Here is a 27,635-nt window from a genome sequence, read left to right on the forward strand (position 1 = left end):
CAGAGTGCTCTGGGCCTGCCATGAGGGGCACATACCAAGCACTCCATAAATGCAGGCCCTGATGAGGAGGTGATGGGAAGGTCAAGGGGCTATGTGTGGGGCAGCTGCCTCTAAAAGGAGATCAGACCAGACCCTCGTGCCAGGGTGGTTGGGGCACGACAAAAGCTCTTTGTCAGGTCTCAGAACAGGGTCCATGCTAGATGAGAGATCACCAAGTCCCCTCCACTATGGACTCTGCCAGGTGAGGGGCCCAGCCTGAGAATCCAGCTCCTGGGGCCGCCCTTGACCTTCTCAGAACCTCAAACGGGGTGGGTGGCGAGAAGACAGAGGGCAGGCCAGGTTCTCACCTCCAGGTGTGGAGGGGCCGTGTTAACCTCTTCATAGCCAGAGGGGAGCAGCTGTGCCCTTGCCCCCTGGGCTGCACATCCTGTTCCCCTCCCCCAGCCCACTCCCAGCTGCAACCATGTCCAGTGGGAGGAAGGGGGACCAACTCCCACCTCTGGCACCTGGCTTGTGCTCTGAGCTTCACTTTCCTCATCGCTAAATGGACAAGGCAGCAGAACTTGCCCTCAGGAGACCCGCAACTCCTCTGCCACATTAGCTGGGATTTTAATACCCGGGTCTCTCCATTCCAACTCCCCAAGTAGACCACACTCCTGGCCACCAGCAGTGCTCAATAAAGATTTATTACATTAAAAATTCCATTGCCAAACCCTGAGGCACTCAGGGCTCTGACCGGTGCAGCCATGACCTCTGAACCCAGAACACATGGAAGCAGCAGCAGCTGAGTTGCCAACTCAGGTCTTGGCCTGCCTGGCTTTGCTGGCGAACTCCTACACACCCCTCAGGGCCCTGCTCAAATGTCTCTGTCTTAGGCTGACGCAGCTGCTGCCCTTCTGTGGCCATACAGTGCTCCTTTTCACGGATGATGGCTCCTGCAGGGAGTGCCCCCAGTGCCCAGCACAGGGCCAGGCACACAGTGGTGCACGGGAACGTCTGCTGATGTCCACCCTAAGGCCAATCAAGGAGCCACGGGGCTGGGTCCTGGTCCTCACATCCTCTTCCGCATCTTGCCCTTTTTGGAGCGGGCACCTCGGCCGAAGGCACCCTGCTGCAGCTCCTGGACGCGGCGGCGGTTGCGGGCAGAGAGCTGCTTGAGGCCACCACGCTGCAGGAAGCGCAGCTTCTGGGCCCGGCGCCGCTGCTTCAGGATCTGCTGCTTGGTCTTGAGTTCCGGGCGGACGCGGCCTGCAGGGGTGCCTGGGGCGCGGGACTGGGATGCACCTGCCGGGACAGGGATTCAGGGAGCTCAGCTGTTGGGATCACTCCCAAGATCCCCTCCTCCCAGAAGCTCGCAGACTCCTCCCCTGCCCCTACTCCTGTTCTGTGCTTATTGCTGTGGCCCAGTGTCTGTACACAGTAGGTGGCTAATAAAGTTTTAGGCAGCCTCATGGAGTGGTCAATAACACAGGGCCAGAACTGCTGGGGTTCAAATCCCAGCTGTGACCTCTTGGACCCTGGGCAAGAAGTTAACGGCTCTGTGCCTCAGTTTCCCCATCTGTGAATTATAAATCACAGCACCTCCCTCATGGGTGAAGAGTAAATGCATTTACATGGTGTAAAGTGCTCAGAATTTCAAGGCCTGTCCCATAGTGAGAGCCTTTTGGGCATGACTGTTACTATTAAAACTTCTCCAACCAAGGAGTGTATGTCTCCACAGCACACCTACTGCACGCCAGGCTCTGAGGCCCCCCATAGTAACCGATACAGACCTCAGCCTGTCTCCATGGACACCATGCTCTAGGCTTGTTAAATGAAAAAAGAATGTAGATGAACCTTCCTTTAGGTAGGAGAGGAATCAGAGAAGGCCAGAGAGGGAGAGGGACTTGTCTGAGATCACACAGCAAAGCAGCAGCAGCAGAGGTCAGCAACCCTGCCCCAGCCCGACAGGTGGGCATCAGGTAGTCCATTCTTCTAGTTCTCCGGGAGGCAAGCACCACCCTCCCTGGCTCCCACTAAGCCCTGTGTCCTCCTCCTCCTCCCCATTCATAACAGCAGCCTCCCCAGGGCTCCCAGAGGGATGACCATTAGGGTGGTCCCAGCTGTCTCCAGTGGAGCCAGGGTGACTCGCAGGACCTATCACTTCCAATGAGGACAGCAAAGGAAGAAGAGCTGCTTTCTCCCAAAGCCCACAGGTCGCCTCCCTCTCCCCAGCCCCTGCACGCCCACTGCACGGCACTGCTCGCAGCAGAAGCTGCTGTTTCACCCAGGTAAAAACAGGCTGAGAAGTGAGGTGTGGGTGGTCCCCACCCAGCCATGCTGACAAGGAGACGCTCCCACAGATGGGAGAGCTGCAGAGGGAGGAGCCACAGAGAACAGGCCCAGGCAAATGCACACAGGCTCACAGAGACACCCAGGGGAGGCAGTGACCAGCCTCAGGAGGTGGAGGGACACAAGCAGGGGCTAAGGCCATCTGAGAGAGACCCAAGACATGGTCCCAAACTCCCCTCTCCCCAGGGAAGGCCCAGGTGGGAGCCTTGGGCAGCTGGTGACCCAGGTTCAGTCATAGCCCTCATAAGGCACCTGTTTCCCGGCCTGCAAAATGGGTATTCGCAGTCACCTTGCCTCCCAGGTCATGTGTGGCCTTCCAGGATAGAGCCTGCCTGCACCCAGCAAGTGGGAGCCCCTCCCTGACAACAGCCCTTAAGCACAGGCTCTGGCAGACAGAGCCGGCTTCAAATCCACCTTTGCCTGTTACTGGCTGAGGGACCCAGGCCAGATCAAAGAGGTCCAAGTCCTCAGATGACCAAATGTACCACTTGCCAACCCACATTTCAAGGAAGTATCTTCCTCAACATCCCCGGTGATCGCCTCCTCCCGGAACCAAAGCTGCTTCTGACTGTGTCTTTGGTGACATGAACTTCCCCACAGCATTGCTAAAAGGAACGTCACTCTTGAGGATACCACAGGGAATCAATTCATGCTGTCAGGTCGAACCACATGCAAATGCCATTTTTGCAGGTGAAAATGGCCCATGTAGCAGCATTCGCACAAGGTTCCACCTCCCGAGTTCTCTAGGATTTTAGACAATTGGCTTAATTAGGTGAACAGGGCATCTACCAGAAGTTATCCCTGTGGCTTCATCTGTGAAGTGGAAGGGGGTCGGGGACAAGGCACCTGAGGGGCATGGCGCTTCTCAGCGCCTGTCAGGCGGTGCTCGTGACCATCAGAGGCCGGAACAGTAGGAAGGGGGAACCTGTGGGTGTGGGGGTTGGGTGGGGGGATCACGGAGGGACCCAGGGTTTTGGCAGCATACCCCAACACACCCAGCTCTGGGGCTCTGCAGTAGCCCTTGCACCTGTGCCTCAGCGTTACACTAATCTGACCATAACTGCTCTGCCTACCTGTGCACCCACACTCCCCACCCTGGCTCTCACCTCGGCCACGGCCTCGCTTCCCACCTCTTCGCTCTGGGCCTCGCCGGTCAGATGCCCCTTCTTCATCCGAGTCACGATCATCAATTTTCTGTTTCTGTTTCCACTTCTGATAGCTGGGAAACCTCGTTAAGGAAGCTGCGTGAAGCCCCTGGGATGGGAGAAGGCTCCTCCCCACACTGCCCCAGCAGACAGAGTTCCGTTATCCCAGCCGCAGCTGAAGCGGCTCGGCCCCGCCCCCAGCACACAGGTCCCACTTATTGGAGATGCTGTTGCTGAAGCTGCTCGGCCCCGCCCCCAGCACCAGGTCCCACTTATTGGAGATGCGGCTGCTGAAGCTGCTGGGCCCGCCCCCAGCACAGGCCCCACTAGTTGGAGATGCTACTGCTGAAGCTGCTCGGCCTCGCCCCCAGCACCAGGTCCCACCTACTGGGGATGCCGCTGCTGAAGCCGCTCAGCCCCGCCCCCTCCTCCCCACCCCCGCCCCCAGGTCCCACTTAATTGAAGCTGCTGCTGCTGAAGCTGCTCGGCCCCGCCCCTCCCCAGCCACGCCCCTCAGGATACAGGTCTCGCTTGTAGGAGCTGCTGATGTAGCGGCCGCTCTCTGTCTTAATCTTCTTCTTGTCTTCCTGTCCTGACTGTCCCACAAACCGCTTCTTCTTACGGTCCCTGCAGGAGAGGGAGTTGGGACGGCTGCCGTGGAGGGAAACGCTTGGAGTGCCGGCTGCCGCTAGGGGCCTGTCTCCTCACCCGACCCTCTTGTCAGGTTGTTGAAGCATTAAAGGAAATCAGTGCAGCCATGTCTGGCATGCAGTTGGCGCTCAATAAAGGCTTCTTCCCTATCCCTCCTCACCTCTCCCTGCAGTCCAGGTCTCAAAAGGGAGTGTGGCAGTCAGAGGACTGCCACCAGCACTGGGGCCTGGCTCAGGGACAAGAGCTTCCTGAAGGGTTTCCAATCCCCTCCCCCTTCCCAGCTGTGACCCTGGGTTGAGTAACATACATTCTCCAGATGCTAGAGTCCTGAACGAATGGGTCCTGAGCCCTGTCTAGAAAGACTTGCCAGCAAAAAGAATAGATGGGGTCAAGATCTCTGTGGTGTGTGATCAAATCAAGGGGACAGCACAGCCAGGGGCCATCACACCTGCTGTGAGTGGTCACCACATGGGGCACAGCCAGGCCATAATCCGGGCTGTGCAGGATCAGATGGGAGTGAGGACGTCAGGGAGCTCACCCTGCCTGCCGGCATGGAGGGGCGGCTCACTCATTCACTCACCCCGGGCATGGAGGGGGGGGCGGCTCACTCATTCACTCACCCCAGGCATGGAGGGGCGGCTCACTCGTTCACTCACCCCGGGCATGGAGGGAGGGGCGGCTCACTCATTCACTCACCCCGGGCATGGAGGGAGGGGCGGCTCACTCCATCACTCACCCCAAGCATGGAGGGGCGGCTCACTCGGTCACTCACCCCAAGCATGGAGGGGCAGCTCACTCGGTCACTCACCCCGGGCATGGAGGGAGGGGCGGCTCACTCCATCACTCACCCCAAGCATGGAGGGGCGGCTCACTCGATCACTCACCCCGAGCATGGAGGGGCGGCTCACTCGGTCACTCACCCCGGGCATGGAGGGAGGGGCGGCTCACTCGATCACTCACCCCAAGCATGGAGGGGCGGCTCACTAGCTCACTCACCCCGAGCATGGAGGGGCAGCTCACTTGATCACTCACCACTTGAGTTGCTGCCGGCCCCTCGTCAGGTTCTGGGCTTCATCCCCCATCAGGTCCAGGACAGCGCCAGCCGCCTGCTGCTCGAAGGCTCCCCCTTCCCTGCTGATGCTCAGGCTGCAGAGGGAGAGTGGGAGACATAATCAGATTGATGGGACCCAGCGGACCCGCCTGCCCCACCCAGGACACCGCCAGCCACTCACCCCCGCTCGCTGTCAAAGTCCTTGGGCCGGTAGGGGATGTAGAATTCCTGGTCCCGCTGCCGGGCCTCCTCCCTCTGCCTCTTGGCTCCCCTGTTGGGTCCTGACCGCTGCCGCTTCCGGCCCACGACCTCTGAGAAAATGTCCTGGCAGAGCAGGGACCAAGGCCCCCGGTCATGCCTGCCGCCCCCGGGGAGTCCCCGCAGCCTCCCTACCCACCAGCCTGGCCACAGTGAAGGGCCAATGGCTTCTCGGGGACTTTCAAAGCTTCGCTTTGCCATTTCTTAGCCGGGTGACAGTGTCTCCTGTGGGACCCTCAGTTTCCTCATCTGCACACACAGCGCAACCCCTGCCTCAGGGACCAGCAGAGGCAGGACAGCTGGGTGAGGAGGAGAGTGCCGGCCGCGGGAGACCCAACTCCCCATTCCAGCTCCGCGCCCCAGGCTGCGTGACAGGCGGCCCGGCCCTTCTCTGTGCCTGGCCTGCTATGAACAACGTGGACTAGGCCAGGGGTCTCCAACTGGTCTTCTTGGCTACTGAACCCTCTGTCCAAACAAAACATGAGAGGGACATCCTGGGGGACACGCAGGCCCAGGACCCACCCACCAGGTGAATGGGACACTTCATGGTCCTCCCTCTGAGTGGAGACCCACACGTCTCACTGCAGAAGCCCTGATATGTGTGGTGGCTGGTGATGCCCCGAACCCCACTGAGGGTGTCATGTCGTACACAGCTCCTTAGGCTAAAGACCTGGCCCCAGAGTTTTAAACGAGGGATGGTGGACAAGAACCATGCCCCGACTCTGCAGATGGGAAGCTGACTGCATCCACCTCCATCCACTGCTCAAAGATCCTAGGACAGCCTCATGGGCTGCTGGGACTTAGCCACCCCTTCCCCATACCCCAGGTCCAGGGTCCCCAGGGTGGAACCTGTACCTCCATACTCTCTCCCGCCTCCTCCTCCTCTTCCTTCTCAGGCTGCTTCTCCTGCAGTGCTGGGCGGCTCGGGGCTGGGCCCACTGGGCCCTCCTGCTGCTCCTGCCGCCCCTGTTGGAAGCGGGCGACGGCCTTGCGGTCCTTCTGCCGCTTGGCGCGCATCACCTGGCTGCATAGGTCTCGGCTGGAGGCGTTGATCTCAAAGATAGTCTGTGGAGGGGACACCCAGTCCTTTGCCCACTGGCCTCCTACCCCCAACCCCACCCTTACCACTTGGTGGGCTCCCTATGGGTGTTCTTCCCCAAGCCTTCCCCAATGTCCAAGGTGGGCACTCTCATTATCTGCACTTCACAATTAGATAGAAAGACCCAGGCCAGGCGCAGTGGCTCATGCCTGTAATCCCAGCACTTGGGGAGGCTGAGGCAGGCAGATCACTTGAGGTCAGGAGTTCGAGACTAGCCTGGCCAACACAGCGAAACCCCATCTCTGCTAAAAATACAAAAATTAGCCAGGTGTGGTGGTGGGCACCTGTAGTCCCAGCTACTTAGGAGGCTGAGGCAGGAGAATCACTTGAACCCAGAAGGCAGAGGTTGCGGTGAGCCGAGATTGCACCACTGCACCCCAGCCTGGGTAACAGAGTGAGACTCCATCTCAAAAACAAAACAAAAACACAAAGAGAGACCCAGGCCAGGCACTGTGGCTCACGCCTGTAATCTCAGCACTTTGGGAGGCTGAGGCAGGAGGATCACCTGAGCCCAGGGGTTTGAGACCAGCCTAGGCAACATGGCATGACCTCATCTCTACAAAAACTAAAAAAAATTAGCCAGGTGTGGTGGCATGCACCTGTAGTCCCAGCTACTCAGGAGGCTGAGATAGGAGGATCATTTGAGCCCAGGAGGTCAAGGCTGCAGTAAGCCATGATTGCACCACTGCACTCCAGCCTGGGTGACAAAGCAAGACACTGTTTCAAAAATAAACAAACAAAAACCCAGAGGGTGAGTAACCAGCCCATGGTCACATGCTAGGAAAAACCATAGCTTGTCAACCCAAGTCCATTTGACTTCAAAACCGGTGCTCTTAACCATGACACTCTCTCCAGCTCCTCTCCTGATCCTAGCTGGCGGGCAGGCTTACTCACTCCTGAGTAGGTCTTTCCTTTTGTGCATCCCCTTCCATATGCACAAGATGGGGTGCCTAATGGGAGTCAACAGTTGGGAAGGAGGGAAGGAAGCTCAGGAAAGCCAGCTCTTCAGGCCTCTAACAGACTGGGAGCATGTCACTTCCCCTTGTGAGCCATCTGTAAGTGCTAGGGAATGGCTGCCCCATAGGACCTGCTGTGGGCCAGCAGGGATGGTTCCAGAACAAGGTGCATCTCAAGAGAGGCTGTCAGAGCCAAGGCTGCAGGTTAAGAAGCTATAAGCTCAGATGAAAATCCCTGCTGGGGGTCAGAAGTGCAATCTGAGTCCTGGCACCACTGTTGTCACCGTGTGACCCCAGGCCACAGGCCTTCTGTCTCTAGGCTCCACTGAGCCAGGACTCAGAGCGTGGTCTCCACCTGGCCCCACTTACCGCCCGGGAGCGGTAGTTCTTTATGCTGTCCACCAGCCTCAGCCGCTGCAGCTCCTCCTCCTCAAAACGCGAGCCTGGTAGGAAAGCAGCAAGGTGTGAGGCTGTGGGTGGGGTCAGCAAGGCCCACCTGCCACCCCCTGCCTTGTAGAAGGACTCACTGAAGAGGGGGTGCAGGCCCAGCCCCACAAGGTCCATCTCCTTGGCCCTCTTGATGGACTCGGGTGAGGGCGCCGGGCGCGAGCGCACATACTGCTGCTGGGCGTTGTCGGCGACGCGGGCCAGGCCCCGTAGCTCCAGCGATGCCTCCAGGGTGCTCTGCAGGCCGCTGTCCTCCTCATCCACCACACTCTGTGGCACCCGACCCAGCATGCCGTCCACACCGGCCACACCTGCACGCCACACAGCACCTTGTCAGAGGTCTTTCACTTGGCCCGCCTGTCCACTGCCCAACCACCACTCCTGGGCCTCACCCTGGCCCCTGAATCACAGGTAAATGGCTACAAAATAATCACTGCAAAGAACACCAGCACTTACGGAGGAGCTAGAGAGCCAGACACTTGAATACACCGACATGGGTCAACAAACTGCGGCCGGCCGGCCAGCTGCCTGCTGCTTCTGGAAATAGCTCTACCGGAGCACAGCTCACTACTTGCTTACGCATGGTCTCTGGCTGTTTCTGCACTACAAGGCCAGGGTTGAAGAGCCACCCTGGATCACACGGCCCACAGAGCCTAGGATATGTACTATCTGGCTCTAAAAAAAAACTTTGTTGGCCAGGCGTGGTGGCTCATGCCTGTAATCTCAGAGTTCTGGGAGGCTGAGGCAGGAGGATCACTTGAGGCCAGGAATTGGAGACCAGCCTGAGCAATGTAGTGACACTCCATGTCTACAATAAATTTTAAAATTAGCTGGGCATGGTGTTGTGCCCCTGTAGTCTCTCAACTACTCAGCTGGTGAGACAGGAGGATCGCTTGAGCCTGGGAGCTCACGGCTGCAGTGAGCCGTGATAGTGCCACTGCACTCCAGCCTGGGTGACAGAACAAGACTTTGTCTCTCTTAAAAACAAAAAACAAACATCAGCAACTTTGCTGACTCCAGCATTAGAAATTCAATTTCCACAGCAACCCTGTTCTATAGATAAGAAAACTGAGGCTTAGCGAGGTTCAACTACTACCAGGACTGTCTAATGAGTCAGTTGCAGAGACAGGATTCAATGTAGGCAGAGTCCATACTAACAACAGCGATACTTATGATAATAAGTAACAGCAACAGTTAAGAGCAGAGGATGCCGGGGACAGAGGCTTCCTATGTGTAAGCACTGTGCTGAGTCCATCATCATCATCTCTTTTACCTCACACCAAACCTATGAGGAAAGTACCTGTTTTCTTTTGTCGTCACGTTCTAACTTTTTACTACAAAATATATACAACAGTAAGCCAGGCATGGTGGCTCACACCTGTAACCCCAGCACTTTGGAAGCCAAGGAAGGAGGATCGCTTGAGTGCAGGAGTTCAAGACCAGCCTGGGCAACATAGTGAGACCCCATCTCTACAAAAAATAAAAAAAATTATCCAGGCATGGTGGCACCTGCCTGTATTCCCAGCTCCTCAAGAGGCTGAGGTGGAAGGATTGCCTGAGCCTAGGAGATCAAGGGTGCAGTGAGCTGTGATCATGCCTCTATACTCCAGCCTGGGTGACAGTGAGCCCCTCTCAAAAAAAAAAAATAATAAAATAAAATAAAAAAGCAAAACAACGAAAGAAAAACAAAAAGCTGAGGGAAGAGTGTGATGGACCTCATGGGCCCATCACCCAGCATTAACTACCAACATTTGGCCAATCTTGCAAGAAAGGCCCTGATGAGTCCATTTTAGAGATGAGGAAACTGAGGCTCCTGGAGGTTTAGAGATTTGCCAAGGGGCACACGGTGAGGGTCAGGGTCGGAAACCAAACCCTGCACTGGGTCAGGAGCCTGCCCTCTTCCCATCTCTCCAGATTAAGCAGGTGCTGGGCCCTGCTGACCCCCGGCTAGCTCTGGAGCAAATATGTCTCTCCCCTAAAAGCTAACTGCACCGGGGGTGGTTTCTGCCTGGACACTGGGGGAGGCTCCTTCCCTCCCTCTGCCCCTCCCACGCCCATGCACAGCTCTCAACCCAGGAGGCTGCAGATCTGTAGAGCCTGTACGGGGCTGCATGCTGCCTCTGGCCCTGAGCAGGCCCTGGGCGCAGGGTCCATTTCCTCCTGCTCCTGCCTGTCACCGGGCCCCTGGGGCTGCCGGGTGGGGCTCTGCTGGCACCTCCCTCCCTTGGCCCTTGCACTCTCGGCTTTGCCCCCAGGAAAATGCTTTGAAATGCCCTTTAGGCACCCGTTCCAATTCACCCGTGTGGCGCCCGACTGAGGCCTGCACCTCCAGTGACTGCACAGGCCGCCCCTCAACCAGCCAGGCCCCGCAGCCCTTTCCTATGCCCTCGCATCTGACCCCAGACTTTCCACTGCGGTGTCTGCTTTCCAGCTGCCTCCAGGCATGGGCTGGGACACTGCAGGGCCACACGGTCACCTGAGAGGGCCACGGCCTGGACAGAGATCACCACTGGCAGCCAAGAGTGAACAGCCGAGGCGGAGGGGGCCCGGAGCTCTGATGGCTGCGCTCTCTGCTGACTGCTGGCTGGGCTGTCCAGAGGAGGCCGCCTCAGCTCTCTGAGCTTGAGTCTCGGGGCTCTGGGGTGGCCTGAATCTCAGCTCCCCACCTCCCTGCTGTATGCATGCGGGTAGGCCTGTCAGAGCCATTCTCTCATCTGTGAGGCAGAGGTGATGACAGCCCTCCCTCCAGCACAGACGGACAAATGAGACAAGATGTGTCCAGGGCCTGGGAACCAGCAGGACTGCAGGTGGAGGCCCATAGTTGGAGGCCATGGTGATTGCTATTGTCTGTCCCATGCATTCCCACTCTAGGATGTATACAGAAATGTCCTGTGGGCAGCCGGGCACAGTGGCTCACGCCTGTAATCCCAGCACTTTGGGAGGCCGAGGTGGGCAGATTACCCGAGATCAGGAGTTCAAGACCAGCGTGGCCAACATGGTGAAACCCTGTCTCTACTAAAAATAGAAAATTAGCTGGGCGTGGTGGTGTGTGCCTGCAGTCCCAGCTACTCGGGAGGCTGAGGCAGGAGAATCACTTGAACCCAGGACGCGGAGGTTGTGGTGAGCCGAGATCGCGCCATTGCACTCCAGCCTGGGCAACAAGAGTGAAACTCTGTCTCAATAAATAAATAAATAAACAAATAAAAAAATGTCCTGTGGGCTTGGTCTAAATGAGCCTCAGCCTCTCTCTCCCTCCACTGCGCTCCCCTGAAAACTCAGTCAAGTATAGGGTCACACACTAGATGCCTGCAGGGGCTGGGCAGGCCACACTGACAGGAAGGGGAGGCAGGCAGGGGCTGCAAGGGACCAGGAAGCCTAACGGGGGTGCCACGGCTTAGCACCCAGATCCAACCGTTTCCCAGTAGATACCAGAAATCCGGATTGTTGTGGGAAATCCTGAGTTTAAAATAGAGGGATTAGCCAGGCACAGTGGCTTGCTTGAGCCCAGGACTTGCAAATTGCAGCAAGCCATGATCGCACCACTGCACTCCAGCCTGAGCAAGAGTAAGACCCCGTCTCGTTAAAAAATAAAAGGAATCAGCCGGGCACAGTGACTCACACCTGTAATCCCAGCACTTTGGGAGGTGGGTGAATCACTTGAGGTCAGGAATTCAAGACCAGCCTGGCCAACATGGTGAAACCTTGTCTCTACTAAAAATACAATAAAAAATTAGCCCGGCATGGTGGCGGGCATCTATAGCCCCAGCTACTCGGGAGGCTGAGGCAAGAGAATGGCTTGAACTTGGGAGGCAGAGGTTGCCTTGAGCCAAGATCGCACCACTGCACCCACCCTAGGCAACAGAGTGAGACTCTGTCTCAAAAAATAAAACAAAACAAATAAAATACAATAAATAAAAGGAATCATCTTCTCCTGGGGTCAAACCCAGCCCCACCTCCTCCCACAGCCAAAACAGGGCCCATGACCTCCACGGGGACCCCCTAGCCCCACCCAGCCTCCACTCACCTGAGGGCTCCTCGAGGGGTCGGGCGAGGGTGAGGGAGCGGCCCAGGAACAGGTGCAGATCCAGCAGGTAGGGGATTTCATCAGGGGCCACCAAGGAGTAGGCTGTGCCACTTCGGCCAGCCCGAGCCACACGGCCTGCAGCAAGGAGACGTTCAAGCTTAATTAAGCAAAGAAGAAGGACCTGGACCCAGCATGAGTTCCACAGGCCAGACCCTGGGCGGGTGAGCCTGGCCAGGCCTCGAACCTCACACAGCTACTGTCCCCACCTACGCACAGGGAAGTTCAATCCCGTCCCTGGGTTGATCTGTGAGAGTGTGCCCGAGCTGGCACAGTGCTCTGGAGACTAGCAAAAATACAGCAAGGCCCTGCTCAGGAGCATGATCAAAACTCTTCAGTGCCCCCACTTTTGAGAATTCTCCCCAAAGACGCAAAGATTCACACACAAGGAGGTTTGGTGTGGCCCTGACTAGGACAGCCCCAAGTTGGAAACTAAAGGCTCAAGGATAGAGACTGGATAGGTGAATCAGCTGATGGCCACACTGTGGGAATTAAACAGCTCAGGAAAAGAGTGGGCAAACTGCAGCCTGCAGGGCCAGGCTGGTGGCTCACGCCTGTAATCACAACACTTTGAGGGGCTGAGGCGGGAGAATCACTTGAGGCCAGGAGTTCGAGAACAGCCTGGGCAAAATAGCAAGACCCCATGTCTACAAAAAATGAAAATTAGCCAAATGTGGTGGTGTGTGCCTGTAGCCCTAAGTACTTGGGAGGCTGAGCTGGGAGGATTGCTTGAATCTAGGAGTTCAAGCTTATAGTGAGCTATGATCATGCCACTGCACTACAGCCCAAGCAACAGAGTGAGATCCTGGCCCTCTGCTTGTCTGTGTAAATAAAGATTTACTGGAACACAGCCACACTCATTTGTTTATATATTATCTATGTAAATGAATAGGCAGCATTCACACGACAGCAGCAGAGATGAACAGTTATGACAGAGACAGTATGGTCCACAAAGCCTAACGTTTCATGTCTAGCCCCTTACAGAAAAGATGTGCCAACCCATCACAGAATGACATTTCATAGTAAACGAAAAACATTCGTGATGTACGGTGATGTAAAAAGAAAAAAACAAAAAGCAAGTTATAAAAAAGAGCACCCAATATGATTGCAGTTTTGCATGAAGTACATAAATCCCTACATAGCATTACATTTTGGTTTGTCTCTGTATCTTGGGAAAACAAGGTGTTATGACATTTGGAGATTTCATTTGAGGTTGTCTGACCGGCACTGTTGGTCTTGTGAGGCACAAGAAATTCCCTTTGCGGGGGCGGGGGGCGGGGGTCCTGGGGACCTCCCCAGGGACATGCAGAACCAGCTCTCCACATAGCAATGGAAACTAGGGGACAGCAGACAGCAACAAGGGGGAAGTGCACCCACCACATGACACTTACGAATTAAAAGAAGGCAAAGAAAGTAGAATAACATTTACCAGGGGCTGCGGGAGGGGAATCAGGAGATTTTGTCTGATGGATAGAGCTTCAGTTTTGCAACATGAAAAAGTTCTGGGGCCAAGCACAGTGGCTCATGCATACAATCCCAGCACTTTGGGAGGCTGAGGCAGACGCATCACTTGAGGTTAGGAGTTCAATACCAGCTTGGCCAACGTGGTAAAACCCCCGTCTCTACTAAAAACACAAAAAATTAGCTGGGCCTAGTGGCGAGCACCTGTAATCCCAGCTACTTGGGAGGCTGATGCAAGAGAATAGCTGGAACCTGGGAGATGAAGGTTGCAGTGAGCCGAGATCACGCCACTGCACTCCAGCCTGGGGTACAAAGCAAGACTCCATCTCAAAAAAAAAAAAAAAAAGTTTTGGGGACAGATGGTGGTGACGGTTGTACAATGTGAACAGACTCAATGCCACTCCACTGCACACTGGGAAATGGCAAAATGCTAAATTGCATGCTATGTCTACTTTACCACAACTTAAAATAGAAACATCAGAAGAATGGACGCACACCAAAATGACGGCCATGTCATCAGAGAGCAATGGGGGACAGCGATCTCTGAAATGAGACCACAGCTGCTCCATGACTTACGAAGGGCTGCATCTCAATAAACCCAACAGCCGTCAAAAACACACGCACTGCACCTAACCCACTAAACATCACAGCTCAGCCAGCCTGCCTTGAACATGCTCCAAACGCTTCCATTAGCCTACCCTTGGGCAAAGTCATCCCACACATAGCCGATTTTAAAATAAAGTGTTGAATATCTCATGTAACTTATTGAATACTGTACTGAAAGAAAAAAATAGAACAGCTGTATGGGTGCTATTGTAAAGTCAAAAAAACCATAAGCTGAATAATTGTTTGTTTTGGTTTTTTTGAGACAAGATCTTGCTCCGTCACCCAGGTTGGAGTGCAGTGGCACGATCAGGAGTTTGAGACCAGCTTGAGCAATATAGCAAGGCTCTGTCTCTAAAAAAAGGCCCACAGCCACCCCATGTGCAGTGTCAAGAGTTAAGCCTTGTACCCTCGGCTTCTGCCAGGATCTGGCACCCCTGCCTGCCCCAGCGCCAGCCACGGGCTGCTTACCCACGCGGTGCAGGAAGAGCTTGCCCTTGGCGGGGAAGCTGTAGTTGATGACATTGTCCAGCAGCGGGATGTCCAGGCCCCGGGCGGCCAGGTCAGTCACAATGAGAGCGGAGCACTTGCCAAGCGTGAATTTGGCAAGGTTGATCTTGCGGGCTGTCGGGTCTAGGGCACTGTAGATGTGGGCGCAGCTCACCCGCTGGGTCGTCAGCAGCTGCTCAGAGCAAAGATGGTAGCAAAGTGAGAAGGAGACTTGGAGGAGAAAGGAAAGGAAGCCAGACCATGGCAGGGGACAGGCACTGAGGTGCAGAGACAAGACCACGGGTTCTGGAGTCTGGCACCCTTGGTCTGAATCCCAGCATGCTGGGTGACACCAGTTTGGGGAGGAATGGAGCTTACAACACCTCCCACCTCTCTGCAGGGTTGTCTGAGGATCAGAGATGATGTGTGCAGAGGGCCCTCTCAGGGAAACTGCAAATGCCACCTCAGTGCACAGGCCTTATCCTGATTCTGCCACAAACAAGCTGTGTGACCTTGGGCAAGTTACCAAACCTTTCTGTGCCTCATTTTCCTCATCTGTACGAATAACTGCCCCTTCTTTGTGCCTTAATATGAGGATCACATGAGTCAGTATACACAGTGCTGAGAACAGAGTCTCAACATGGAACACTCATGGGAGTGCTAGCTGTTCTTTACAGATTACTATTTAAACTGGGCATAGTGGCTTATGCCTGTAATCCCAGCATTTCCGGAAACCAAGGCTGGAAAATCACTTAAGCCCATAAGCTCCAGACTAGCCTGGGTAACACAGCCAAGACACCATCTCTACAAAAAAATAAAAATAAATAAAAAATGAGCTGGCATGGTCAGGCATGACTCGTGTCTGTAGTCCCAGGCACTTGGGAGGCTGAGGTGGGTGGATCACTTGAGCCCAGGAGGCAGAGGTTGCAGTAAGTCATGATCATGCCTCTGCACTCCAGCCTGGCCAAAGGAGCAAAACTCTGTCTCTAAAAAACAACTATTTAAAAATTACTATTTTGGTCTTATTCACTGGTGACCCCAGCAGCTGCACAGAGGGAACGTTGTTAACTGTGTGTGGAGTAAGTGAAACCCAGTGAACCATGTCCTCAGATAACAGACCCAGGTGTAGCTGATGGGGAGGCAGGCACTGACAGAAAGGGGCCCTGCTGCCTTCCGGGGCACAGCGACTCCCCAGGCTTTGACCCAGGCGGGGGTCACACAGGCATAACACATATGAAAAAACTCTTTGAGCCACTCACACATGCTAACAGCGCTTCACACAGCTTGCTACATGCAGGTCATGCCTCAATCTTAAGAAGTCAAACAAACCAAACATTAAAAATCTACAGGAAAATAACAGAATGGCAGGGACAGGCTTCAAAATAACCCGGATGTAAGGGGACATAACAGATGAAGGTCAAAACCAGCTATGAGCTGCTAACAGTTGTACCTAGATAACGAGTACCCGGGGTTCATCATATTATTTTCTGATCTTAGAACTGGTTTGAAATTTTCTCACAATAAAAAGTTTAGGCCAGGTGCTGTGGCTTACACCTGTAATCCCAGCACTTTAGGAGGCTGAGATGGGCAGATCACTTGAGGTCAGGAGTTCAAGACTCACCTGGCCAACACAGCAAACCCCGTCTCCATGAAAAATACAAAAATTAGACAGGCATGGTGGCACCTGAAGTCTCAGCTACTCAGGAGGATGAGGCAGGAGAATCACTTGAACCTGGGAGGTAGAGGTTGCAGTGAGCTGAGATCGTGCCACTGCACTCCAGCCTGGGCAACAGAGTAAGATACCACTTCCAAAAAAAAAAAAATGTTTTCATAATAAAAAGTTTAGGCTGGGTGCAATGGCTCACACCTATAATCCCAGTACTATGGGAGGCCAAGGTGGGAGGATCACCTGAGCCCAGGAGTTCAAGACCAGCTTGAGCAACTGAGTGAGAACCTGTCTTTACAAAATATAAAAATAAGTAACAAATTAGTTGGGCATGGTGACATGTGCCAGAAGTCCCAAGTACTCAGGAGGCTGAGGCGGGAGGATCGTTTGAGCCTGGAAGGTCAAGGCTGCAGTGAGCCGCGATTGTGCCACTGCACTCTAGCCTGGATGGCAGAGCGAGGCTCCGTCTCCAAAAAAACAAAAATGACCATCTTGAGCCCAGGCCCAGGCTCCTGGTCCGCTCTCGTGCTGCCCTCTAGTGACTGCACAGGGAACTGCAGCTCCAAACTCGGGCTGAAGGAGGTGCCCGTCCCACTCAGGACTCTGCTCACCTCAGTGAGGTACTCGGCGTGGTGCTTCGTGGCCACAAACACCACGGTCTGGTCCTGGGGCCGCACCACGTTGCGCAGCAGGTGGAGCAGCAAGGCAGCCTTGGTGTCCTCCCGCACGAGGAAGAAGGAGGTCTGCGGGGAGAGGGCATCGCGGGTTGGCTTACAGGGTCCTGGCCCAGGGCCTGCAGGGCCCACCTGGACACACCCTCCTGGGACGGGACAGATGCAGCCTCACCTTCAGCTGCTCGTTGAGCTTGGTGTCCACGTCAAGCCGGATGAGCACGGGCTCCGTGAGGCCTGCAGGAGACGTGGGGGAGAGTGAGGGAGTTGCAGAGGGACTGGACCCCCAGCCCCCATGTCCACCCTCAGCTCACACACCAGCCCGGGCAAATTCCACCAGCAGTTTGGGCAGCGTGGCGGAGAACAGCACCGTCTGGTGGCCCCCAGGGAGGCGGGCGATGATCTCCTGCAGCTGCTCTGCGAAGCCCATTTCAAAAAGCCTGGAAGGGTAGAGGGCAGGACTGGGTCAGAGGGGGCCTCCACTCCCTGGAGTTCCAACCTCAGCCATCCTTGTCCCCACAACTTCTGCGGTGTCCCAGGGCTTGCCTCACTCTAACTCAGCCCACTCACACTTATCACGTGACTTCATCCTAAACAACAACCTTGAAATCTGGAATCTGTCTTGGTTATGTTCTTACAAACTCATGCTGAAATAAACAACAGCAGCCCAGGCCGGCTGCAGAGGCTCATGCCTGTGATCCCAAGCACTTTAGGAGGCCAAGGCGGTTGGATCACCAGGTCAGGAGATCGAGACCATCCTGGCTAACACGGTGAAACCCCGTCTCTACTAAAAATACAAAAAAATTAGCCGGGCGTGGTGGCGGGCGTCTGTAGTCCCAGCTACTCCAGAAGCTGAGGCAAGAGAATGGCGTGAACCCGGGAGGCGGAGCTTGCAGTGAGCCGACATCATGCCACTGCACTCCAGCCTGGGCAACAGAGCAAGACTCCGTCTCAAAAAAAAAATAATAATAATTAGCTGGGTGTGGTGGCGCACACCTATATTCCCAGATACTCAGGAGGCTGAGGCGGGAGGATCCCTTGAGCCTGGAGGTCGAGGCTGCAGTGAGCCATCATCACACCACTGCACTCCAAACTGGGCGACAGACAAGACCATGTCACCATCAATCAATCAATGATAGCAGCCCCTCCCTCCTTCCCCCACATCCCCCTCCCCAACTCTGCCAGGGAGGGTTCTAAGCACTTTACAAGTATCAAGTCTTCTGGTCCTCACAGCACCCCTGTGAGGTACGTGCTGCTTTATCCCCATTTTGCAGTTGAAGCAGCCAAGGCCCACAGATGCGCAGTGATTTGCCCAAATTCACAAAGCTGAAGTCACAGAGCTAGGACTTGATCCCACTCCTGTCTGGCTCCTGAGTCCATGCTCTCAACTTTGTGCTTTTTAAAAAAATCTCTTTTTTGAAATCCCATGTTAGGGGCCGGGCACTGTGGCTCGCGCCTGTAATCCCAGCACTTTGGGAGGCCGAGGCGGGTGGATCACCTGAGGTCAGGAGTTCAAGACCAGCCTGGCCAATGTGGTGAAATCCCATCTCTACTAAAAATACAAAATTAGCCAGGCATGGTGGCGCGTGCTTGTAACCCCAGCTACACAGAAGGCTAAGGCAGGAGAATCACTTGAACCCGGGAGGCGGAGGTTGCAATGAGCCAAGATCGTGCCATTGCACTCCAGTCTGGATGACAGAGCGAGACTCCGTCTCAAAAATAAATAAATAAATAAATCCCATGTTAGATGTCCTATTATTCATTTCAATACTCCTGAAATGCAAAATTATAAATATTGGTCAGAGAGCCCCATAGATGAGCTCCAGCACCGCTTATGAGGAGGTCTGCAGCCCACATCTGGGGAGACACTGCTTCGATCTTGGCCACACAGGTCTCTCCCGGCAGAGCCTTCCTCTGGTTGACCTCTTTGCCTCTGCTTTCCCAGTTCAGACACAAGTGCTCAGGGCTGGACCTGCAGCCTTACCGGTCGGCTTCATCGAACACCACGTATTCCACACTCTGCAGCTTCAGGTTCATTTCCACAGCCACATGCACCAAACGTCCAGGCGTGGCAATAATTCTGGAAGAGGGTGCACAGGCCAGGTGACCCCAGGGCCAGGGCCACCACCATAGTTCTCTTACACTCCCACTACTGGGAAGGGACCCCAGGGAGTCATCCCCAATCCACAAACTCACATGTCGGGATTTTCGTGCAGGGCTGCAAACTGGTCTTCCATCCTAGAGAGGAGAGAAGGGGTTAGCTTGATAGAACAGGTCTCTTTGGTTTCCCTTCCCATGACCAAATGTCCAGGCGAGGCTGCACACCCCATCCCCAGGAACACAGACCCGAGGCTTGGAACTGAGGAAAGGCCAGTGCTGAGATATGAGGCAAAGGCATTGCCCTGACAAGAGATACAAGCTGAAATATGCAAAAGAATGGTTATAACAGTTCCCTCGAAGAGATGGGTTCAACTACAGACCTCAATTCACTCCTTCTGTTGTTCCAGAGAGCAACAAAGATGCCTTCTATCCACAGCACCCCCAGCAACTAACCCTGGAACTACCAGCTCCAACTAGAACCCAGGTTCCCCGGATCTCTATCAGCTCCCGTCTTTAAACCCTTTGGGTACACATCCCTAATTTTAGTCCTCCTCTGAAGCACCCTTGGGATACCTGTAGGAGCCAGGGTAGTCCTGGGCCAGGACTAGCCCAGGGAGGCCTTTCTGACAATCACAAACTTTAGAAAGAATAAATGACAATGGAGACAAAAGCACTGAAAAGCAAACTCTCCGAGAATCAAGAGTGTTAATAGTGGCATCCTTAAACTTTCTCCCTTAAAGGGACTGCCCTTTAAGGGAGAAACTGTGGGATAAGGCATGGAATGAGGCAGAAGACTGGATTCTGATCCCAGCTGTACTTTGGAATCATTGCCTGACTCTAACTTGTCACTTCCTCATTTTGCTCATCTGTAAAACAGACGTGGCACCTACTACCTAGGAAGGGTGGTAGATGAACATCAGGCGAGAATACATCTTATGAATCTGAGCTATTACAAACATCCCTCAATTCCTGTGCTTTCTGCTTTCAAACAGCCCACATCCAGGCGTGGTGGCTTATGCCTGTAATCCCAACACTTTGGGAGGCCAAAGTGGCAGATCGCTTGAGCCCAGGATTTCGAGACCAGCCTGAGTAACATGGCAAGACCTCATCTCTACAAAAAATACAAAAAATTAGCTGGGCGTGGTGGTGCACACCTGCAGTGCCAGCTACTGGGGAGGCTGACATGGGAGGATCACTTGAGCCCAGGAGGTTGAGGCTGCTGTGAGCTGTGATTGTGCCACTGCAGTCCAGCCAGGGTGACAGAGCGAGACCGTCTCAAAATAAACAAACAAAAAAACAAAAACAAAACCAAGCCCACGATTAGGCATATTAAAATAGATACACTTGTCTATCCTGTGAGCTGATGACTCTATTTCAGGAGCATCAGAACTTCTGAGTGGCACTGCTTCTGTGGGCAATTTATTTTAATATTTTATCGCATGATTTCCCTTGTTGGTTTTTTTCTTAAGCCAGTTAAATTTAGCAGTGAGGTGGTTGTATACCAACTTTAATGATACTAATGTTGGTAAGTGCTGATAACCTGCTACCACTGGACCAGCCTTGTTGTTGTTGGGTTTTTGTTTTTCTTTTTCTTTTTTTTTTTTTTTTTTGAGATGGAGTCTCGCTCTGTCGCCCAGGTTGGAGTGCAGTAATGCCGTCTCAGCTCACTGCAAACTCCACCTCCCGGGTTCAAGAGATTCTCCTTTCTCAGCCTCCATTGTAGCTGGGATTACATGCATGCGCCACCACGCCCAGCTGATTTTTGTATTTTTAGTAGAGACAGGGTTCCGCTATGTTGGTCAGGCTGGTCTCGAACTCCTGACCTCAGGGGATCTGCCTACCTCGGCCTCCCAGCATGCTGGGATTACAGGCATGAGCCACTGGGCCCGGCCTTGTTGGGTTTTTTGAATAAGCACAGAAGCTGCTATTATTAATAAGCAACACAGCTTAAATCGAACTAATGTCCTGGAGACACAGAGATGTGCCTGCATGGTGGTGACCCTGGCATGGGGTGCAGGGACCTTACCTGTCTCCACCCAGGATCAGGGCAGTCTTGAGGCCAGTGAACTTGCCTAGCTGAGAAGAGAAAGTGATTGAGAGAGGGCAGGGGTGAGATGACAGCACACTCGTGGCCTCTGCGTCTGGTCCCAGGTCAGCCCTCGCCTCCCGCCTCTCCCCAAGCCCAGACACACCTCCTTAGTGAACTTCAGGGTCTGCAGGGCCAGCTCTCGGGTGGGCGAAAGGATGAGGGCGCGGGCCCCGGTCTGGGCACTGTGGGTCTTGAGCCGCTCGAACATGGGGAGGAGGAAGCAGGCTGTCTTGCCACTGCCCGTCCAGGCCATGGCCACCACGTCCTTGCCATCCAAGATCACTGGGATGGTCTGGAGAGGCACAAGCAGGGAAGGTCAGGGTCAGCTCCTCCCCAAACACCACGTGATCCAGAGCTTCAAGGCCCTGAGGAGTGGGCGTGCTATAGATCTCAGAGAATGGGCAGGCACCTGTCTCCCAGCCCTGAGCCTATTCTTGCCCACTCTTTCAAAAGCCTGTTAGCACGCCTCCAAGGATAAGCTGCTCACTACCCCAACTCTTTCCATTGCTGGAACACCCTTCTTCAGGGGAGCCAGACTCTACCTCCCATCTAGTCCTCCTCCTCAGAACCCCAGAGAAATGGCTCCCACTGGGCGAAATGTCTAAGAACGGTAATCACAAGCTCCAGGTGATAATAGGTGGCTGGGAGCTGCCTGAGCTGAGGCTCAGCTGTGGGCAGCCTCCAGGAGGCTCAACTGGCAGAAAGGCCCAGAGTCTCTGCTCGGCTCAGCCCAACCTTCTCCACCTAGAAGGTGGACATGCTAGCTGGGGCTTCAGCAGAGTAAAGGGGGCAGAAGATGTGACAGCTGGGACAAGGGGTGGCTGTCAAGGGGCCAGAGACGAGGGCCATGTCACTCCTCCCTGGTCCTCACCCGCTGACCGCCCCACCCCTCACCTTCCTCTGGATGGGCGTCGGCACCTTGTACCCCTTCTTCATGATGCCTTTGAACACCGGGTAGCTTAGGCCTGGGAGAGACATGAAACGGTCAGGGGGCCAAGGGAGTCCCCACAGCACCAACCCCAGAGAACTTTACAGGACAAATGACAGCTTCATCAACAATAAACAGAAAGGGAAAAAAAAAAAGCAATAAAGCAGAAACTGAAAGGTGAAATGAGACTTAGGAGACAGATCTGACTGGGGCATCTGAACCTTATCTGATTTTCTGATGTGAACCCCTCTTGATGTCATGAGATAGCAGGGATCTCTGAACACTAACGGGGTCTTAGATGACACTAAGAAGCTGTGCCTTCGTTTTAGGCGTGGTAAGGTCCTGCACCTCTCGGAAGTGTGTGTGGACACAATGAGGATGTATGGAATGAACTTCAGAATCACCTGGCTGGTGGGGAGGGACTCTTGTCCCTCTTGGTGGTGAGGGCATGGATGGGAGCTCACTTTGTTGCCCAGGCTGGACTTGAACTCCTGGCCTCAAGTGATCCTACCTCTGCCTCCCTAAACACTAAGATTATAGGCATGAGCCACCGCACCCAGCACTCATCTTGATATTTAAATCCTTGCTCCAGCTGCTACTGATTTGTAAGAGTAAGAGAGTCAGGCTTTATTTCTGGCCAGCCAGGTGTCCCCACACCACCCACCCATTCCATCCTTTCCCTCCTTCTGAAATGCCCCTCTGTATGCAGTAAGTCCCTGACTGTCTTTGCCTGTTCTTGCATCTGCATTGCCTTTCCCGAGGCCTGTTCTAACTGCCCTCTCCTGTGTCAGGCCCGCTGCCCCACTAGAAGGCCCTGAATGACTGGGAGGCCAGATCTGCTACCCCAGTCTACCCAACCACAGTGGTGAGCCCAGAGTGGATATCAGTGATGGAGTGCAGAGACGGGGTCGACCCCCAGCTGCTGCTCCCGCAAAGTCCCCAATGCCAAGCTTGTACCCACCCATGGACTGGAAGCCTCCAGACTTCTTCTTCTTCTTGTTCTGGGCACGCACCATCTCCCGGGTGTCCGGTTCCACATCCGAGATGCATTCTGAGGTGGGGAAGGTGGGCAGGGGTCTGCCAGGTCCCAGCTGGGAGGGAAGAACAGAGAGGCGGTGTCACTCCAGGCACAGTGGGACCACAGGGGGCAGGGAAGGGGGCTGTGCTGTTGCCCTCTCTCCCCCATTCAAGCCAATAATGCTTCTGCCAGATCACGTCACTTTTTTGCTAATAAGTTCTCCTTTGGCTGGGCCAGGACAGGACAGAAGTTTAGAGTGGGGTCTGCAGATAGACTGTCTCGGTTTGAATCCCAATCCCAAAAGTAAATACCCATTTTTTTTTTTTTTAAGAGACAGGGTCTTACTCTGTCACCCAGGCTGGAGTACAGCGGTACAGTCGTGGCTCACTGCAGCCTTGAACTCCTAGGCTTAAGTGATTCTCCCACCTTAGACTTCTGAGTAGCTGGGACTACAGGCGTATACTACCACACCTGGCTAATTTTTTAATTTTGTATTTATTTTTTATTTTTTTTTGTAGAGATGAGGTCTTACTACATTGCCCAGGCTAGTCTTGAATTCCTGGCCTCAAGTATTCCTCCCTTCTTGGCCTCCCAAAGTGTTGGGATTACAGGCATGAACCACCACACCCAGCCCCTAAATACTTTAAAGAGCCAATTGAAATGCCTACTATGTGTGAAGTACTAGACTTTTCCAAGCTCTCCTGCCCCCTACCCCCACCCCACCAGCCACCAACCAATCTCCTTTCTGATCTCTGGTCTGTCTTGTGCCTGGCCACCTTTCTGCTCACCCAGGACCCACTTGTCCTGGCACAGCTAAATCCAATCCAGACACCTCCTCTGGGGAACCTTCTTGGACTACAGGGCTGTCCCCTTTCTCTTAAAAATAGTATTTATGGCCGGGCGTGGTGGCTCACGCCTGTGATCCCAGCACTGGGAGGCTGAGGTGGGTGGATCATTTGAGCCCAGGAGTTCCGAGACTAGCCTGGGCAACATGGCGAAACTCCATCTTTACCAAAAAAGAAAAAAAAAAAAAGCATTTATGGAGCAGCAATTCATAAGAGTGGCTAAAACTTACAAGGTATCTACTATAAGCTAGGTGCTGCTCTGAGAATTCATACAAATTAACCCACTTAATCCTCACGACAATCTAATGAAGTGGGTAGTATTGTTCTGTCCATTTTACAGAGAAGGAAACTGAGGCACAGAGATAAAGTGACGTGTCCAAGGTCACACAGCCAGCAGGTAGCGGGTGAGGGATGTGAACCCTGGCTTCAGAGACTGTGTTCTTCTCACTGTGACCCTCTAAGATTGACTACAATCCTCTAGGGCAGAGCCATGGCCTGTGTTGAACAGTCTGTGAATTTAGAACGGCTTTTACATTTTAAAGGGTTGTTAGAAAAGGAAAAAGAAATCAAACAAAAAAGACAGTAATCTTATATGGCCCGACAAAACCTAAAAAAAATTTACCATCTGGCCCTTGATAGGTCTGCCAACCCCTGCTCTAGGTACATGAAAACAAGGTGCCTGAGACACACAGGCGCCTGCAATAGCTACCGAACGCATGAACAGCATGTCCTTTAGTCTTCTTCTTTTTTTTTGAGACAGTCTTGTTCAGTCACCCAGGCTGGAGTGCAGTGGCAGGATCTTGGCTCACTGCAGCCTCCACCTCCCGGGTTCAAGCAATTCTCCTGCCTCAGCCTCCCAACTAGCTGGGACTACAGGCACGCGCCACCAGGCCCGGCTAATTTTTGTATTTTCAGTAGAGACGGGGTTTCATCATGTTGGCCAGGCTGGTCTCAAACTCCTGACCTCAAGCGATCCGTTCATCTTGGCCTCCCAAAGTGCTCGGATTACAAGCATGAGTCACCACGCCCAGACTCCTTTAGTCTTCTCAACACTTTTTTTTTTTTGAGACAGAGTTTCACTCAGTTGCCCAGGCTGCAGTGCAGTGGGGCAATCGTGGCTCACCTAGCTTAGGTGATCCTCCCACCTCAGCCTCCCAAGTAGCTGGGACTACAGGCACACACCACATGCCCGGCTAATTTTCGTATTTTTTGTAGCTGCAGAGTCTCGCCATGCATGTTGCCCAGGCTGGTCTTGAACTCCTGGCGTCAAGTGATCTCACTCTCGGACTCCCAAAGTGCTGAGATTACAGGCATGAGCCATGGCACCTGGCCAACAATCTTTGAAACATATATAATCATTTACTTGCCTTCTACGGATGTGGAAATGGGCACAGCCAGTGCAAGGTTGGGCCAAATTTGAACATAGGGCAGTGCCGTGAGAAGCCCTTGGTCTGAACCACACTTAGACTCCTCTTCTTTGGTACTCACCACCTCTGCCCGCCTGTGCTGTTCATTGCCTTTAGTAGTTTCTCTACATTTGTTGAGCACCTACTGTGTGCCACGCGCTGGCTAGGCTGGAAGGGGAGGGGGATGGTGGGATGAGGTCTCCTCTAGTTCCTGCCTTGGAGTGTGATCTTTTCTCTTCATATAAACGCCCACTTACTCATCTCCTTGCCCTGAGCCTACCTGGTGCCAGGCACCCGCTGGGAACAGGACTGTGGGAAATAATGGGCACAGCCCTTCTGCCCCATTGGTGCTCACATCCATCCCCTCATGTGCTTACATGTGGCATTCAGTAATGGAAACGGCACAGGCCTTGGAATCAGACAGTTCCAAGTTTGAATCTCCTGGCTCTTGTACTCACAAGCTGTGAGGTCTTGGTCAAGCTTCTTTCTTTTTTTGTATAGATGGGATCTCTCTTTTTTTTTTCTTCTTTTTTTGGAGACAGAGTCTTCCTCTGTTGCTTATGATAGAGTGCAGTTGTGCAGCCACAGCTCACTGTAGTCTCGGCCGCCCAGGTTCAAGTGATCCTCCCACATCGCCTCTCCAGGAGCTGGGACTACAGGTGGGCACCACCACGACAGGCTAATTTTTTTTTTTTTTTTTGAGACAGAGTCTTGCTCTGTCACCCAGGCTGGAGTGCAGTGGTGCAGTATCGGCTCACTGCAACCTCTGCCTCCCAGTTTCAAGCGATTCTCCTGCCTCAGCCTCCCGATTAGCTGGGATTACAGGCGCATGCCACCACATCCGGCTATTTTTGTATTTTTAGCAGAGACAGGGTTTCACCATGTTGGCCAGGCTGGTCTTGAACTCCCTACCTCAGGTGATTCGCCTGCCTCAGCCTCCTAAAGTGCTGGGGTTACAGGCGTGAGCCACCGCAGCCATCCTAATTTTTTAATTTTTTGTAGAGACGGGGTCTCCCTAAGTTGCCCAGGCTGATCTTGAACTCCTGACCTCAAGCAATCCTCCCACCTCAGCCTCCCTAAGTGCTGGGTTTACAGGTGTGTAGCCACTACACCAGGCCTTTGACTATTTCTTAACCCTCTAGGCCTCAGTTTCCTCCTGTGGAAAAATGAAGATGACAGTTGCTGGTGGTGTTAGCACAGCATTGGTGTGAAGATTAAATAATAAGGCTCATACAGCTCTTAGCATGGAGCCTGGCACATAGTAAATGGTTAACAAACACAAACTGGCCGGGCTCACGCCTGTTAATCCCAACACTTTGGAAAGCAGAAATGGGAAGACTGCTTGAGGCCAGGAGTTCGAGACCAGCCTGGGCAACATAGGGAGACTCCCGTCTCTACAAAAAATTTAAAAATTACCCGGGCGTGGTGGCGTGTGTCTGTGGTCCCAGCTACCGGAGAGGCTGACGTGGGAGGATCGCTTGAGCCCAGGAGACGGAGGCTGTAGCAAGCCGTGGCTACACAACTGCACTCCAGCATGAGCAACAGAGCAAGACTCTGTCTCAAAAAAAATTTTTTTTAATTAGTTTCCCAGAGGTTTGGGGGCGTCAGACTGTCTCAAGCCACGCAGTCCGGCCTCCCCTTAATTCAAGCCCCCAAGAACGCTCCAAACTCTCAAAGTCAGATTTTCTGCACCCGCACTTTTCATTGGGCGAAAGGGAGCCAGGATCCTCCCCACGAGCAGTAGGCAGCCAATGAGAGACGCGCGACCAAAACCCGGCAGGAAGGCCCGCAGGCTCCAGCCCCGGGATCCCAAGGCTCTGGCCGCGGAACCCTGAGCCTGACAAACCCCTAGACACGTGCTCAGGCCGGCGGTCCCAAGACCGGTCCTCGGGTCGGCAGCCTCCCTCCCCACCCTCTGCAGAGCCCACTCCCCAGCTGGGGAAACTGAGGCCTCGGGGCGCTGCCCGGAGCCGGGTCTCGGGCCCCAACATGCGTCCCAGCCCCACGCGCCTACCTTCCGGGCCCGGGCGTCATCTTCCGCCTGGATCTCAAACTCGCCGTCCTCCGAGTCGCTGCCGCGGGCCTGGGAGGCCGCGCCTCGGCGCTTCCGGAGCCCTTTCTTCTTCCTCCATTGGGCCATGGCAGCTCGCGACCGAGGTCCGGCAGCGGGGCGCTTGCCGGCCGCCATTCGGGCCGCGCGCTGGGAACGCGGAAGGGGGTGTGGCCTGAGGCGCGCACCAACCGCCTGGTGGGGGGAGGTGCGGTGGCCACGTGACCTCGGCTGCAATTTCGCCAGTGCCTGCGGCCCTGGGCGGCCTAGTCCACACGCCCCTGAGTGAG

The 27,635-nt window shown here is 54.2% G+C and overlaps 1 protein-coding gene across 1 annotated transcript; it reads right to left on the minus strand.

Annotated features, from left to right (window-relative positions):
• Nucleotides 1-667: 667 nt before the first annotated feature.
• DDX54 (DEAD-box helicase 54) lies at nucleotides 668-27,539 on the minus strand. Its single transcript, XM_055238300.2, has 20 exons — nucleotides 27,310-27,539; nucleotides 22,988-23,117; nucleotides 21,993-22,063; nucleotides 21,202-21,390; nucleotides 21,036-21,085; nucleotides 19,106-19,147; nucleotides 18,894-18,989; nucleotides 17,228-17,349; nucleotides 17,085-17,146; nucleotides 16,850-16,981; nucleotides 14,555-14,765; nucleotides 11,963-12,097; nucleotides 8,019-8,249; nucleotides 7,861-7,934; nucleotides 6,292-6,501; nucleotides 5,360-5,502; nucleotides 5,160-5,273; nucleotides 3,999-4,103; nucleotides 3,438-3,550; nucleotides 668-1,284 (listed from the first exon to the last, which is right to left on the minus strand). Exons 1-20 carry the CDS (start codon nucleotides 27,481-27,483, stop codon nucleotides 1,052-1,054), a joined length of 2,637 nt encoding a protein of 878 aa, XP_055094275.1. The 5' UTR covers nucleotides 27,484-27,539; the 3' UTR covers nucleotides 668-1,051.
• Nucleotides 27,540-27,635: the final 96 nt, after the last annotated feature.

Source organism: Symphalangus syndactylus, chromosome 13, assembly GCF_028878055.3.
Source record: "Symphalangus syndactylus isolate Jambi chromosome 13, NHGRI_mSymSyn1-v2.1_pri, whole genome shotgun sequence".
In the NCBI taxonomy this organism is placed as follows: domain Eukaryota; kingdom Metazoa; phylum Chordata; class Mammalia; order Primates; family Hylobatidae; genus Symphalangus; species Symphalangus syndactylus.

Coding starts and splice junctions, on each gene's coding strand:
- DDX54 (XM_055238300.2), bottom strand. CDS start 27,483: ATGGCGGCCGGCAAGCGCCCCGCTGCCGGACCTCGGTCGCGAGCTGCC. Junction 23,118..27,309: donor ATGACGCCCGGGCCCGGAAG/GTAGGCGCGTGG, acceptor CTTCCCTCCCAG/CTGGGACCTGGCAGACCCCT. Junction 3,551..3,998: donor AGCTCCTACAAGCGAGACCT/GTATCCTGAGGG, acceptor GAGGTTTCCCAG/CTATCAGAAGTGGAAACAGA.